The sequence below is a fragment of the Anas platyrhynchos genome, chromosome 17, assembly GCF_047663525.1.
Source record: "Anas platyrhynchos isolate ZD024472 breed Pekin duck chromosome 17, IASCAAS_PekinDuck_T2T, whole genome shotgun sequence".
NCBI classification, from domain to species: Eukaryota; Metazoa; Chordata; class Aves; order Anseriformes; family Anatidae; genus Anas; species Anas platyrhynchos.
The window spans coordinates 1,470,559-1,485,593 of NC_092603.1; the positions used below are offsets into that span (position 1 = coordinate 1,470,559).

Here is a 15,035-nt window from a genome sequence, read left to right on the forward strand (position 1 = left end):
ACAGCCAAACTTGAATACTTTCCCTTCTCCCCCTCTACCTCCACCTCCCAGCAGTGCCTCCCCTCTCTGAACTCCTCACGGCCCAGAACGCAGCAACTAGTGTCAAATCTCTCCGGGGCTTTGGGCACCTGCTGCCATTTACTTTCCCATCTCACACTGCTGTTGTCCTGAGACAGGACGAGCAGAGGATGAGCTGTGCGTGGATCCAGGGTCACCTTCACTGCAGGGACAGAAGGAGCCAGGCCATCAGGGGCAGAGCTCAGCCCTGGGCAGGCTTTCCCCAGCTCAGGGCCAGGAGCTGCCCCACGGGGCAGGAGATGGGGCACCTCTTGGCTCCTGAACATGCCCCAGCAGGGGCAGAGGAAGCACTGCAAAGGGCAACCCAGTGCACACCTACCTCTATTATGAGACTGCAGAAAATGTCTCCATGCTGGAAGGAGAGGGGAGAGCTGGTCACAGCCCATGGCTTGTGCCCAGTGGTTGTGGGCAGGGTGAGGGGCCAGCCCTGGGCTGCTCTGTCCCAGCTGCCCACCCTCCCCTGCACATTGCTTTGATGTTGTCCTTGGGTTGAAGCTCAGGAACACTCACCCTGCTCTGCAGCTTGTTCCTCTGGAAAAGAAAGCAAAATCAATGTCTGATGAGAGGGGAGAGCTTCTCGCCCCATGCCTGAACCCCAAACTGCTTTGTTATGGTGCTGGATACTCACTGAGCTTTGCATCTTTTTTCTCTGCCAAACAAAACAAAAAGAAAGCATGATGAAAAGGGACATCTTGCCTTCTCAAAAGGCCCACTGGTAGAACCCAAAGGCCTTCATTTGAGGGAGGGATGGGCACTCACCCAGCTCTGAGGCTTGTTCCTCTGCAAAAGAAAAGCAAAAACACTTGGTGAGAGAGTACAGATTCTCATTACATGACAAGAACTCATTTTCTTTGGGTTTGGGGCCAGACACTCACTCAGTCTTGCAGATTGGTGCGCTAAAAATGAGAAGAAAATCATGGTGAGAGGGAACAGCTTCCCATCCCATTGCGATGACCCCAGATACATTCAGATGCAGATGGAGACTTACCCAGCCTTGCATTCTTTTCCTCTGCAAAAGAAAGAGAAAAGCAATGCATGATCAGAGGGGAAAGCTTTTCTTCCCATAGCTCCCATTGGAAGACATGAAGTTCTTTCCGTTGGGGAGGGTCACTTACCCAGCTCTGCTTTCAGTTCCACTGGAAAAGGAAAGCAAAGGCAATGCATGATCAGAGGGGACAGCTTCTCGTCATATGCCTGCTCCCATGGCTACGTCCCCAAATTTATTCTTCTAGGAAGTGGCCAAACATAACTTTGCTCCCAAAGGAAGGACCAGACTAATAGTGAGTGAAGTTCAGCTGTGAGCATGGCTTGTGCAAGCAGAACAACCAGCACAGAAACTTGTGTAGCTTTCAGTATGATGCCACCAAAAGAGAGGTGGAAATGAATGGGGATGGGTGGAGGATGTCCCTGTCCCGGAAGCGTCAGCGCAGAGCGGGGCAGCCCTGCAGCTCGCTCCCCGTCCCCACCTTGATCCCCGTTCCTTTCAGTCATCCCAGCCGTGTCCCGTCCCCAGGGCAGCCGCACACTCCCCACTACCCCATCAGTATGAGGGGCCTGCCCTGGACTGCTCCGTCCCAGCTGCCCACACTCCCCTGCACATTGCTTTGATGTTGTCCTTAGGCTGAAGGTCAAGAACGCTCACCCAGCTCTGCAGCTTGTTCCTCTAGAAAAGAAAGCAAAAGCAATGTCTGATGAGAGGGGAGAGCTTCTTGCCCCATGCCTGAACCCCAAACTGCTTTGTTATGGTGCAGGATACTCACTGAGCTTTGCATCTTTTTTCTCTGCCAAACAAAAGCAAAAAGAAAGCATGATGGAAAGGGACATCTTGCCTTCTCAAAATGCCCACTGGTAGAACCCAAATGCTTTCATTTGGGGGGGAGGGAGGGATGGACACTCACCCAGCCCTGTGCCTAGTCCCCCTGCAAAATTAAAGCAAAAACACTTGGTGAGAGAGTACAGATTCTCATTACATGACAAGAACTCATTTTCTTTGGGTTTGGGGCCAGACACTCACGCAGTCTTAAAGATTGGCGCACTAGAAATGAGAAGAAAATCATGGTGAGAGGGAACAGCTTCCCATCCCATTGCGATGACCCCAAATACTTTCAGATGCTGATGGAGACTTACCCAGCTTTACATTCTTTTCGTCTGCAAAAGAAAGAGAAAAGCAATGCATGATCAGAGGGGAAAGCTTCTCCTCCCATAGCTCCCATTGGAAGACATGAAGTTCTTTCCATTGGGGAGGGACACTCACCCAGCTCTACAGACATTGCCGCTGCAAAAGGAAAGCAAAGGCAATGCATGATCAGAGGGGACAGCTTCTCATCCCATGGCTGCTTCCACAGGAAGACCCCAAGTTCCTTCATTTTGGGAGGGACACTCACCCAGACTTTTATTTTTTTGTGCTGGAAAAGAAAGGCAAAAGCAATGCATGATCAGAGGGGACAGCTTCTTGTCATATGCCTGCTCCCATGGCTATGCCCCAAATTTATTCTTCAAAAGAAGTGACAAATGTAACTTTGCTCCCAAAGGAGGGACCAGTCTAATAGTGAGTGAAGTTCATCTGTGAACATGGCTTGTGCAAGCAGAACAACAAGCACAGAAACTTGTGCAGCTTTCAGTACGATGCCACCAAAAGAGAGGTGGAACTGAATGGGGATGGGTGGAGGACGTCCCTGTCTCGGAAGCATCAGTGCAGAGCAGGGCATCCCCTCAGCTCGCTCCCTGTCCCCACCTTGATCCCCGTTCCTTTCAGCCATCCCGGCCCTGTCCAATGCCCAGGGCAGCCCCAGCAAACCCCACTCCCCCATCAGGCTGAGGGGCCAGCCCTGGGTTGCTCTGTCGCAGTTGCCTACCCTCCCCTGAACATCGCCTTTGTGTTGCTGAGGACACCGTGTCCCATTCCCAGGGCAGCACCAGCCCCAGCACTCCCCACTCCCCCGTCAGGCTGAGGGGCCAGCCCTGGGCTGCTGTGTCCCAGTTGCCTTCCCTCCCCTGAACATCTCCTTTGTGTTGCCGAGGACACCCCCCCAATCCTGCTGCTTGTTCCTCTGAAGAAAAATAAAAAAGAGGGGGAGAGAAAAAAAATGCCTGATGAGAGGGGAGAGCTTTGCATTCTATCGCTGGACCCCATAGTGTTTTGTTGTGGTGTAGTATACTCACTGAGTTCTGTATCCTTCCTCACTGTCAAACAAAAGCAAAAAGAATGCATGATAGAAAGGGACAACTTCCCATCCCACACTGCCCACCAATAGGGCCTAAATTCCTTCATTTTGGGGAGGGACACTCACACAGATCTGCATCTTGTTCCTCTGCATAAGAAAAACAAAAACACTTGGTGATAGAGTACAGATTCTCATTACATGATGAGAACCTATTTTCTCTTGGTTTGGGGCCAGAGACTCACGCAGTCTTGCAGATTGGCGCTCTAGAAATGAGAAGAAAATCATGGTGAGAGGAAACATCTTCCAATTGCATTGCGACACCTCAAATGCCTTCAGATTTTAATGGAGACTTACCAGCCTTTGCACGGTATTCATCTGGAAAAGAAAGAGAAAGAGAAAATCCTTGGAGTGCACTGTCCCAGCTGCCCACCCTCTAAATATCGCCTTGGCCTTGCCCTGGGGCCCAAGCACATGGACACTCACCCAACTCTGCTTCTCGTTCCGCTGGAAAAGTAAAGCAAAAGCAAAGCAGGATAAGAAGGGAGAACTTCTCATCTGACTGATGCTTATGGGAAAACATCGGGTTTACGAATGCAGACTTACCTAACTTTCGAACTTTTTTAATGGAAAAGGAAAGAGAAGTCAATGTGTGACCAGAAGGCAGTGCTTCACATTCCATGGCTACTCCCGTAGCTAGACTCTTAAATATTTTTCTGAGGTAAGTGTGCACAGAGCACCTTACTCCGATTTTGGGAGGGACTGGACTAACATGGAACAAGACCCAACTTTGAGCAAGGCTCATGCGTGTGGAGCAGTAAGGACAGACACTTGTGCAGCTCTCTGCACCGTGCCACCAAAACACAAGTGGAAGTGAATGGGGATGGGTGGAGGACGTCCCTGTCTGAGAAGCGTCAGTGCAGAGCGGGGCAGCCCCACATCTTGCTCCCTATCCCCACCTGGATCCCCGTTCCTTTCAGACATCCCAGCCGTGTCCTGGGCAGCTCCAGCCCCAGCAATCCCCACTCCCACCCCAGGCTCCAGCTGGTCCTCCAGCACCCCCGAGCCACCAGCACACAAGCCCCCAGAACCCACCCAGCCCAGGCCCTCCCGCAGGGACACCACTTCCCCAGGGGCTGGGGGCAGGGACTGCAAGGACTCACCCAGCTCTCGCCTCTGTGCCTCTGAAAAGCAAAGGCGGAGGAAGAGGTGGTGAGCAGAGCAGCTTGGTTGCTGGGTGGGAACATCTGCAGGGGGGCTGCGCCTCGCCACCAGCCCCACGCTGCAGCCATGCTCCCTGGCCTCCCACCCAAGACGATCCTAAGGCCTTTGGCATCCCCAGGAGAACATTCCCTTCCTCCTCCTACACACCTCCCTGGGCCAGGGCTCAGCCCCGCTTCAGACCCAGGGGGGTCCCTGCAGAACACCTCCCTGCGCTCCATCCCTGCGCTGCCAGCTTACCTTGCTTTCGAAAGAGATAAACACCAAGGCCAATGGATACAGCCAAAATCATGAGGACCATACAGGTCTCGGCATTGTGGAAGAAGGGAGCTGAGAAAAGGCACCAGGACAAGGGCTGCATTTCTATGCCCGCAGGTGGAAGAGCAAGTCCCAGACTTGTCCTGGGCTGGGACAAGTGCAGGGGCCAGGAACACCTCATCCTGACTGTGCCATTTGTACCTGCGATGTGCAGGGATGATTCCCGTTCCTGCTGGAGGCGGCTGTTCCTGACCACGCAGGACAAGGGCCCCTCCACGCTCCCGGTCACAATGATGGCGCCTTTGATTTCAAAGAGCCCCTCCTGGTCCTGGGAATGTGTCTGGGAGACCGAGGGCAGGTGCTGCCCGCGAGCATCCCTCCACAGCAGCTGCGGCAGCGGGTACCAGCCGGCCGATCGACACAGCACCCGGACACCTCCGGCCTCGTAGCCCCCCAGGGAGAGGTGGGGGTCAGCGCCTGTGGCTGGGGAAAGAGCATGTGTCTGGGGCTTGACTTGGGGAGGGATTCATTTCAATTCAAAGGCCCCGTCTACTCCCATGCCAACACAGCCCTGTCCAGCCACTGCCTCAGGGGCTCAGGGACTGGGCGCTCCACGTACCCAAGTAAACCCCAAACCACCACAGCTGGTGCCAGAAAAAGAGAGCAGGGCTGCAGAATGCCAATGCCCCCAAATCGCCCAGAAAACCCAGGTGCCAAGGTTCAGCACCTCCAGGCAGCTTCTCTGCACCAAGCTGTGCTGGTTCAAGTATACCTGAGAGTTCCAGACATCATCTCAGGTCTCCCCCAGCAGAAAAAGCAAAATCGTTGACATCCAGATGCTCAGAGGTTTCTACCCAGGCACAGTGTTTGTTCCCATGGTTGGCACAGCTGAAGAAGCTGCTCAGCAGCCTGTGCCCAGTGTCCTCAAAGCTTCGTGGGGATAGAGTTCAAAGAGGCCACTGAGACTGAATGAAATCATTTCGTTCTTTCTGAATAAAAAGCCTGCAAGGGGCACAAGTGTGCTCCTTGCTGGACAAGTGCTCACGGAGAGAGGAGGAGAAGCCCCATCAGACTTAATTTTTTGAGAGGTCTTTTAGATGGCCATGAGGATGGGACAGGGTCCGGGGTGGGACTCAGAAACTCAGGGACACCTGCACCATGCCCTGAAAGCCTCACCCCAGCCACTAACCTGACACCTCCAGATGCACCGTTGCTTCATCATAAGCGTCACCATCTCCCACAGTGCAAATGTACACGCCATCATCTGAGGGTCTCAGCCTTGTGATTCGCAAGTCCAGGCTTCCAGCAGAGAGGCCATCTCTGACCAACTCTGTCCTCCCGACATATGCTTCCATCTGCTCCCCGTACAGGTCCTGTCCATTGTGGTAGTGGTGCACTGTCTCAGACAAATCATCCCGGATCCACCTGACCTCCAAGCTGCGAGCATCGCGTTGAGGGGACAAGTGGCAGGGCAGCACGACATCCTGCCCCACGGTGGCAGTGAGAGTCTTGCCTGGTCCCTCCACTCTGAACTGGGCTGGGCAATGGAGAAGGGCACAGGGAGTAGGTGATATTTTGCCATCATAAATTTAGGGTCAGTGAGTGACAAAGTGTGAGCTGTGTGTGACTTGGTGCGTGCTGTGTCCACCTTGTCCTGTTGGATACCAGGGCAACAGGAGAGGGAGAGGGAGGATGTGCAGGAGAAGGAGGTGTGCTGGGAGTGGGAGCCCTCTCTGCAGCATTCAGGTAGATTATGAAGAGCCAGAACATGCAGCTGAGGCAGTGCCCGTATTGCATGAAAGAACCAAAGGGAAAGCGAAACCCAATGGGGACTGAGCTGTGGGCTCAGGTTCCCCCTGTCCCACAGCAGCTCCCCTGCCCCATATCATCAAGTCTGTCAGTCCCAGGGGAGAGAGCCCCCAGCAGCCCCGCAGGATCCTACCTGAGCCCAGCCGGAGGAGGAGTAGAGTGACGAGGGAAGTCAGGAGGCCCCTGGCATGGCTGGTGAGGCTGGGGTGGCCGCAGCCCCAGGGGAGAACCATCTGTGCTGAAGTGGGAGCAGGAACTGGGGGCAAAAACAAGAGAAGAGAGAGGGGACTGAGGGGCTTCAGGCACTGCAGGCAGATGGGGAAGGAGTCCCCCTAGGCCCGGACACAAAGAGCCACAGCCAGCAGCACCTTGGGCAGGGCGCAGAGCCTGCGCTTATCACGGGCTGGGGGACACAGCAGGCAGCCCCCAGGGGTTCTTCTCCTGAGGAGCCCCACCAACAGAGAGGTCCCTCACCGCACCTATTCGAGCTGTGGAAAGCACAAGGCTACGCCCAAGTTCCCTAACCTTTGCCCAACTCCTGGCAGCAATAACCCTCTGGGAGCAATTTTCCCCCTTTCTTGATGGGAGCAAATGGCTCCAGAGCAGAGAGGGATTGGAGGCTGCAGGGTATGGGGAGCAACTGGGTGCCAAGTCCAGTGCTGCCACAGTTCACTTAACGTTGTGCGGGCAAAGAGCAAGCCCTGCTCCTGGCTCCAATCAAGCAGTCATGGTAGAAGGTCAGCTCACATTGGCTGGGATCTTTTTCTAGAGCTTAGGTGGGTAATGAATCTTTACATCCTCCTGAAGGGAGGTCAGGCAATATGGGAGGGCTACAGAGAAAAGGTTTGTCTTTATAAGCAAAATATTTGTATGGCCAAAGCTGACTTCACGTTGAACCTGAACAGTACTGTGATGGGTATTGAAATGGACTTAGAAAAATATTTTAACTCCAAAAGTAGGACCAGAAAAAACATTGGTCTGTTAACTGATGGGGATGGTGTCCTAACAAACAAGGACATTGACAACACAGAGATGTTTAACGCTTTCTTTGCCTTTGTCTTCATCATTGACACTGGGACCTGAGGTGCCACGTGTTGGAGTGTCGTGACTGTGGGAATGATAAACTCCCAGCCAACCCTAGATTTTTGTGGGATTTGCTTCTACATGTGGATGCATACAAGACTGTAGGGCCGTATAGGATTAATCCTAGAGGAATCAGAGAACTGGCAGATGTCATCAGGAAATCTAAATTATTTTTGAAATATCCTTCGGAATCTGGAGAGGTCATAGAATCATAGAGTATCCTGAGTTGGAAGGGACCCATAAGGATCATCAAGTCCAACTGCTTGCACCACACAGGTATGCCCAAAAGTTTATACCATGTGGCTAAGTGCACAGTCCAATCACTTCTTAAATTCAGGCAGGATTGGTGCAGTGACTGTTTCCCTGGGGAGCCTGTTGCAGTGTGCAACCACCCCCTTCGTGAAGAACCTCTTCCTGACGTCCAGCCTAAACTTCCACTGCTTAACGCCGTTCCCGCGGGTCCTATCACTGGTGTTCACAGAGAACAGGTCACCTGCCTCTCCAAGATCTGGACAGCGGTGTGTTTCTCCAAGCCCTCCGTTTGAATAGCTACATCTACACGATGGCCTAGTGGGTGACATTGGTGGTAGAGGGATTGTTGGACCAGATGACCTTGGAGGTCTTTTCCAACTTGAATATAATCAGCTGAACTTCTCTGATCAGCTGAAAGCTCAGACCACCTGCTGCCTCTGAATGTGGAGATTCCAAGAGCCTGTGTGATGGGAGGCTGGAAGTTCTTTGGGTGCCCCCAAGGGCAGGGCAATGACCCAGCTGAGACAAGTGGGCACCAGGCACCAGATGGGGAAGTGTGGCAGCTGGAGCTTAGGTTCCTCCTAGCTTTGACTAACAGGGCAAACACCAAGGAGATGGTCTGCTGCAAGATGCCTTCCCAGGCTGCAAAGCCTCAGGACAGAAAGCACCCAGCAAATGCCACTGCCAGACTCCATCTTCCTGTGCAATACTTTATTTGCCACAGTCTTGCTGCTACATCTTGCATAGATGTTCTCCAGAGGAGGGAACAAAGAGTTCCCTCAGGCTGCAAGAGTCCCTACAGAAGCCCTGTGCAGGGCAAAGCCCAAAGCACTACAGCTCCCCGAGCTCCACTTTGTTCGAGGTTCCACAGACCCAGTCCTTTCCTGTGCTTTTCCCCATGCTTTGTGGGATGGATTCTACAATATCCTGCCTTCCCCAAAGCCTCCCACAGCATCCAACTCAGAAAGCATCCCAGCCCTGCAGCATCCTGGTCCCAGAGCATCCAACCACGAGAACATCTTCGCTGCCCCCCCGAGTAGCCATGCTCCGGCTCAAATCCAGCTTCCACTGGACTTTTCTGCCCTGCCACTTCAAGTTTCCTGTTCTTTTGGGGGTATGCAGCTTCCTTCAATAATGATTTAAAATATTCACACTCTGGGATTTTCCATGTTCAGAAGTTGATTTATTCATTTACAAGGAGTATTACTACTTCTTTTACATCTAAATCCCTGCTATATACTTCATGCTTTCACACTCAAAGCCAAATTCATCACTGGAGTTAGAAGCAGATTTCCCAAAAACGAAGTAAAAGGGCTGCCTGAAGTCAGTACCCCCCACCATCTGCCGCAGGTCTCAGTGTGTTGTCCCTCAGGTACAGTTGGGCATTCGTCCCCAGAAAGAACCAGGGGCGCATGCCCTCCCCTTTCAGGAAGACATCTGTGAAAGTGAAGATCTTGACCCGGTTTTCAGGGTTTATAAAAGACACCTGCCCCTGGGTACAGTCAAGACAGACCAAGATCCTCGTGGGGACAGGGGACAGGGACAAGGGAGTGGGAGGAGATGTGAGAGACGTGAGCTGCCCCTCCTTGTACTGCACAGCCCAGATCCCTCCTTCAGGGCTCATGTTGATCTCCCCCTTCCTCTTCACCGATTCCCTGGCCACCCCCACAGCCAAACTTGAATACTTTCCCTTCTCCCCCTCTACCTCCACCTCCCAGCAGTGCCTCCCCTCTCTGAACTCCTCACGGCCCAGAACGCAGCAACTAGTGTCAAATCTCTCCGGGGCTTTGGGCACCTGCTGCCATTTACTTTCCCATCTCACACTGGTCTTGTCCTGAGACAGGACAAGCAGGGAATGAGCCGTGCGTGGATCCAGGGTCACCTTCACTGCAGGGAAAGAAGGAGCCAGGCCATCAGGGGCAGAGCTCAGCCCTGGGCAGGCTTTCCCCAGCTCGGGGCCAGGAGCTGCCCCACGGGGCAGGAGATGGGGCACCTCTTGGCTCCTGAACATGGCCCAGCAAGGGCAGGAGAAGCACTGCAGAGGGCAACCCAGTGCACACCTACCTCTATTATGAGACAGAAGAAAATGTCTCCATGCTGGAAGGAGAGGGGAGATCTGGTCACAGCCCATGACTGGTGCCCAGTGGGTGTGGGCAGGGTGAGGGGCCAGCCCTGGGCTGCTCTGTCCCAGCTGCCCACCCTCCCCTGCACATTGCTTTGATGTTGTCCTTAGGCTGAAGCTCAAGAATACTCACCCTTCTCAGCAGCTTGTTCCTCTGCAAAAGAAAGCAAAAGCAATATCTGATGAGAGGGGAGAGCTTCTCACCCCATGCCTGAACCCCAAACTGCTTTGTTATGGTGCAGGATACTCACTGAGCTTTGCATCTTTCTTCTCTGCCAAACAAAAGCAAAAGGAAAGCATGATGGAAAGGGACATCTTGCCTTCTCAAAATGCCCACTGGTAGAAACCAAATTCCTTCATTTGGGGGAGGGATGGGCACTCACCCAGCTCTTTGGCTAGTTCCTCTGCAAAAGAAAAGCAAAAACACTTAGTAAGAGAGTATAGATTCTTATTACATGACAAGAAATCATTTTCTTTGGGTTTGGGGTCAGACACTCATGCAGTCTTGCAGATTGGTGTGCTAAAAATGAGAAGAAAATCATGGTGAGAGGGAACAGCTTCCCATCCCATTGCGATGACCCCAGATACATTCAGATGCAGATGGAGACTTACCCAGCCTTAGATTCTTTTCCTCTGCAAAAGAAAGAGAAAAGTAATGCATGATCAGAGGGGAAAGTTTCTCCTGCCATAGCTCCCGTTGGAAGACATGAAGTTCTTTCCATTGGGGAGGGACACTCACCCCGCACTGCTTTCAGTTCCACTGGAAAAGGAAAGCAAAACCAATGCATGATCAGAGGGGAAAGCTTCTCCTCCCATAGCTCCCATTGGAAGACATGAAGTTCTTTCCATTGGGGAGGGAAACTCACCCAGCTTTGCTTTCAGTTCCGCTGGAAAAGGAAAGCAAAAACAATGCATGATCAGAGGGGAAAGCTTCTCCTGCCATAGCTCCCATTGGAAGACATGAAGTTCTTTCCATTGGGGAGGGACACTCACCCAGCTTTGCTTTCAGTCCTGCAGGAAAAGGAAATCAAAAACAATGCATGATCAGAGGGGAAAGCTTCTCCTCCCATAGCTCCCATTGGAAGACATGAAGTTCATTCCGTTGGGGAGGGACACTCACCCAGCTTTACTTTCATTTCCGCTGCAAAAGGAAAGCAAAGGCAATGCATGATCAGAGGGGACAGCTTCTTGTCATATGCCCTCTCCCATGGCTACACCCCCTTATTTATTCTTCTAGGAAGTGGCCAAATGTAACTTTGCTCCCAAAGGAGGGACCAGACTAATAGCGAGTGAAGTTCATCTGTGAGCATGGCTTGTGCAAGCAGAACAACCAGCACACAATCTTTTGCAGCTTTCTGTACGATGCCACCAAAAGAGAAGTGGAAGTGAATGGGGACGGGTGGAGGACGTCCCTGTCCCAGAAGCGCCAGTGCCGAGCGGGGCAGCTCCGCAGCTTGCTCCCCGTCCCCACCTTGATCCCCGTTCCTTTCAGTCATCCAGGCCATGTTCTGTCCCCAGGGCAGCCTCGCACTCCCCACTCCCCCGTCAGGCTAAGAGGCCAGCCCTGGGCTGCTCTGTCCCAGTTACCCACCCTCCCATGCACATCGCTTTCGTATTGCCAAGGGCACTCACACAGCTCTGCTTCTTTTTCCTCTGAAGAAAAATAAAAAAGAGGGGGAGAGAAAAGAAATGCCTGATGAGAGGGGAGAGCTTCTCATTCTATTGCTGGACTCCATACTCTTTGTTGTGGTGCAGGATACTCACTGAGTTCTTTATTCTTTCTCACTGTCAAACAAAAGCAAAAAGAATGCATGATGGAAAAGGACAACTTCCCATCCCACACTGCCCAGCAATAGGGCCCAAATTCCTTCATTTTGGGGAAGGACACTCACCCAGCTCTTCAGCTAGTTCCTCTGCATAAGAAAAGCAAAAACACTTGGTGAGAGAGTACAGATTCTCATTACATGTTGAGAACCCATTTTCTTTGGGTTCAGGGACAGAGACTCACGCAGTCTTGCAGATTGGCGCTCTAGAAATGAGAAGAAAATCATGGTGAGAGGGAACAGCTTCCAATCGCATTGCGACACCTCAAATCCCTTCAGATTTTGATGGAGACTTACCATCCTTCGCACGGTATTCATCTGGAAAAGAAGGAGAAAATCCCTGGAGAGCTCTGTCCCAGCTGCCCACCCTCCCCTAAATAGCACCTAGCCTTGCCCTGGGGCCCAGGCACATGGACACTCACCCAACTCTGCTTCTTGTTCCGCTGGAAAAGGAAAGCAAAAGCAAAGAAGGATAAGAGGGGAGAACTTCTCATCTGATTGATGCTTATGGGAAAACATTGGGTATACGAATTCAGACTTACCTAACTGTCCAGCTTTTTAAATGGAAAAGGAAAGAAAAGTCAATGTGTGACCAGAAGGCAGTGCTTCACATTCCATGGCTACTCCCATAGCTACACCCTTAATTATTATTCTGAGGTGAGTGTGCACAGAGCACATTCCTCTGAGTTTGGGAGGGACTGGACTAACAGGGAGCAAGGACCACTTTTAAGCAAGGCTTGTGCACATGGAGCAGTAAGGACAGACACTTGTGCAGCTCTCTGCACTGTGCCACCAAAACACAAGTGGAAGTGAATGGGGATGGGTGGAGGATATCCCTGTCCCAGAAGCGTCAGTGCAGAGCGGGGCAGCCCCGCAGCTCCCTCCCCGTCCCCACCTTGATCCCCGTTCCTTTCAGACATCCTGGCTGTGTCCAATGCCCAGGGCAGCCCCAGCCCCAGCACTCCCCACTCCCACCCCAGGCTCCAGCTGCTCCTCCAGCACCCCCGAGCCACCAGCACACAAGTCCCCAGAGCCACCCAGTCCAGGCCCTCCCGCACAGACACCACTTCCCCAGGGACTGCAAGGACTCACCCAGCTCTCGCCTCTGTGCCGCTGAAAAGCAAAGGCAGAGGAACAGGTGGTGAGCAGAGCAGCTTGGTTGCTGGGTGGGAACATGTGCAGTGGGGCTGCGCCTTGCCACCAGCCCCACGCTGCAGCCATGCTCCCTGGCCTCCCACCCAAGGCCCCTTGCCTTCTCCCCTGCCTTCGTTGCCCAAGGCAGAGGCCCAAGACCATCCTAAGGCCTTTGGCATCCCCAGGAGAACATTCCCTTCCTCCTCCTACGCACCTCCCTGGGCCAGGGCTCAGCCCCACTCCACACCCAGGGGGGTCCCTGCAGAACACCTCCCTCCGCTCCATCCCTGCGCTGCCAGCTTACCTTGCTTTCGAAAGAGATAAACACCGAGGCCAATGAACACCACAAAAAACACGAGGACCAGAGACAGAGCCACTATCAAGGGTTGGGCGTTGTGGAAGAAGGGAGCTGAGAAAAGGCACCAGGAAAAGGGCTGCATTTCCATGCCCGCAGGTGGAAAAGCAAGACCCAGACTTCTCCTGGCTCAGGTAAAGTGTGGGGGCCAGGAACACCTCACCCTGGCTGTGCCATTTATACCTGCAATGTGCAGGGAATATTTCCACTCCTGCTGGAGGCGGCTGCTCCTGACTACGCAGGACAAGGGCCCCTCCATGCTCCCGGTCACAATGACGGCGCCTTCGATTTCAAAGAGCCCCTCCTGGTCCTGGGAATGAGTCTGGGAGACTGAGAGCAGGTGCTGCCCGCGAGCATCCCTCCACAGCAGCTGCGGCTTCGGGTACCAGCCGGCCGATCGACACAGCACCCGGACGCCTCCAGCCTCGTAGCCCCCCAGGGAGAGGTGGGAGTCAGCGCCTGATGCTGGGGGAAGAGCGCGTGGCTGGGGCTTGACTTGGGGAGGGATTCATTTTAACTCAAAGGCCCCATCTACTCCCATGCCAACACAGCCCTGCCCAGCCACTGCCTCAGGGGCTCAGGGACTGGGTGCTCCACACATCCAGGTAAATCCCAAACCACCATGGCTGGTGCCAGAACAAGAGAGCAGGGCTGCAGAATGCCAATGGCCCTAAATCGCCCAGAAAATCCAGGTGCCGAGCTTCAGCACCTCCAGGCAGTGTCTCTGCACCAAGCTGTGCTGGTTCAAGTATCCCTGAGAGTTCCAGACATAATCTCAGGTCTCCCCCAACACAAAAAAACAAAAGCAAGTTGACGTCCAGATGCTCAGAGGTTTCTACCCAGGCACAGTGTTTGTTCCCATGGTTGGCACAGCTGAAGGAGCTGCTCAGCAGCCTGTGCCCAGTGCCTTCAGAACATCATGGGGATGGAGTTCAAAGAGGCCACTGAGACTGAATGAAATCATTTCGTTCTTTCTGAATAAAAAGCCTGCAAGGGGCACAAGTGTGCTCCTTGCTTGACAAGTGCTTACAGAGAGAGGAGGAGAAGCCCCATCAGACTTAACTTTGAGAGGCCTTTTAGATGGCCATGAGGATGGGACAGGGTCCTGGGTGGGACTCACAAACTCAGGGACACCTGCACCATTCCCTGAAAGCCTCACCCCAGCCACTAACCTGATACCTCTAGATGCACTGTTGCTTCATCATAAATGTCACCGTCTCCCACTGTGCAGATGTAGAGGCCATCATCAGAGGGTCTCAGCCCTGTGATTCGCAAGTCCAGGCTTCCAGCAGAGAGGCAATCTCTGACCAACTCTGTCCTCCCAACATATGCCTCCATCTGCTCCCTGTACAGGTCCTCTCAATTGCGGTAGTGGTGCACTGTCTCAGACAAATCATCCCGGATCCACCTGACATCCAAGCTGCGAGCATCGCGTTAAGGGGACAAGTGGCAGGGCAGCACGACATCCTGCCCCACGGTGGCAGTGACAGTTTGGCCTGGTCCCACCACTCTGAGCTGGGCTTTGCAATGGAGAAGGGTACAGAGAGGTGGTGAGATTTTGCCATTGTAAATTTAGGGTCAGTGAATGTCAAAGGGTGAGCTGTTTGTGAGTTGGTGCGTGCTGCGTCCCCCTTGTCCCATTGGAAACCACCAGGGAAACAGGAGAGGGAGTGGGAGGACGTGCAGGAGAAGGAGGTGTGCTGGGAGTGGGAGCCCTCTCTGCAGCATTCGGGCAGGTT

General features: G+C 53.3%; 4 protein-coding genes across 4 annotated transcripts in view; all 4 read right to left on the reverse strand.

The window, feature by feature from the left end:
• The window catches only part of LOC139998599 (butyrophilin subfamily 1 member A1-like), a 32,200-nt gene extending 31,049 nt beyond the window's left edge, over positions 1-1,151 (reverse strand). The window contains exon 1 of the mRNA XM_072024916.1: positions 954-1,151. Within this exon, the coding sequence (XP_071881017.1) occupies positions 954-1,044 (91 nt within the window). The 5' untranslated portion in view covers positions 1,045-1,151. The remainder of the gene's footprint in view (positions 1-953) is intronic.
• LOC113845401 (butyrophilin subfamily 1 member A1-like) overlaps positions 1-15,035 on the reverse strand; it is a 64,147-nt gene that overhangs the window by 10,328 nt on the left and 38,784 nt on the right. Inside the window, exons 7-9 of the mRNA XM_072024904.1 lie at positions 707-727; positions 589-609; positions 398-430 (exon numbers count right to left, since the gene is read on the reverse strand). Of these exons, the coding sequence (XP_071881005.1) occupies positions 398-430; positions 589-609; positions 707-727 (75 nt within the window). The remainder of the gene's footprint in view (positions 1-397; positions 431-588; positions 610-706; positions 728-15,035) is intronic.
• Positions 4,483-6,907, reverse strand: LOC139998920 (butyrophilin subfamily 3 member A2-like). Its single transcript, XM_072024995.1, has 5 exons — positions 6,896-6,907; positions 6,661-6,783; positions 5,908-6,091; positions 4,920-5,201; positions 4,483-4,790 (listed from the first exon to the last, which is right to left on the reverse strand). The coding sequence occupies exons 3-5, from the start codon at positions 6,071-6,073 to the stop codon at positions 4,627-4,629; spliced, it is 612 nt and encodes a 203-aa protein (XP_071881096.1). The 5' UTR covers positions 6,074-6,091; positions 6,661-6,783; positions 6,896-6,907; the 3' UTR covers positions 4,483-4,626.
• On the reverse strand, positions 9,024-11,897 carry LOC139998534 (butyrophilin subfamily 1 member A1-like). Its single transcript, XM_038187883.2, has 13 exons — positions 11,877-11,897; positions 11,749-11,769; positions 11,617-11,637; positions 11,105-11,125; positions 10,978-10,995; positions 10,851-10,871; positions 10,724-10,744; positions 10,597-10,617; positions 10,368-10,388; positions 10,236-10,256; positions 10,118-10,138; positions 9,927-9,959; positions 9,024-9,749 (listed from the first exon to the last, which is right to left on the reverse strand). The coding sequence occupies exons 4-13, from the start codon at positions 11,118-11,120 to the stop codon at positions 9,187-9,189; spliced, it is 756 nt and encodes a 251-aa protein (XP_038043811.1). The 5' UTR covers positions 11,121-11,125; positions 11,617-11,637; positions 11,749-11,769; positions 11,877-11,897; the 3' UTR covers positions 9,024-9,186.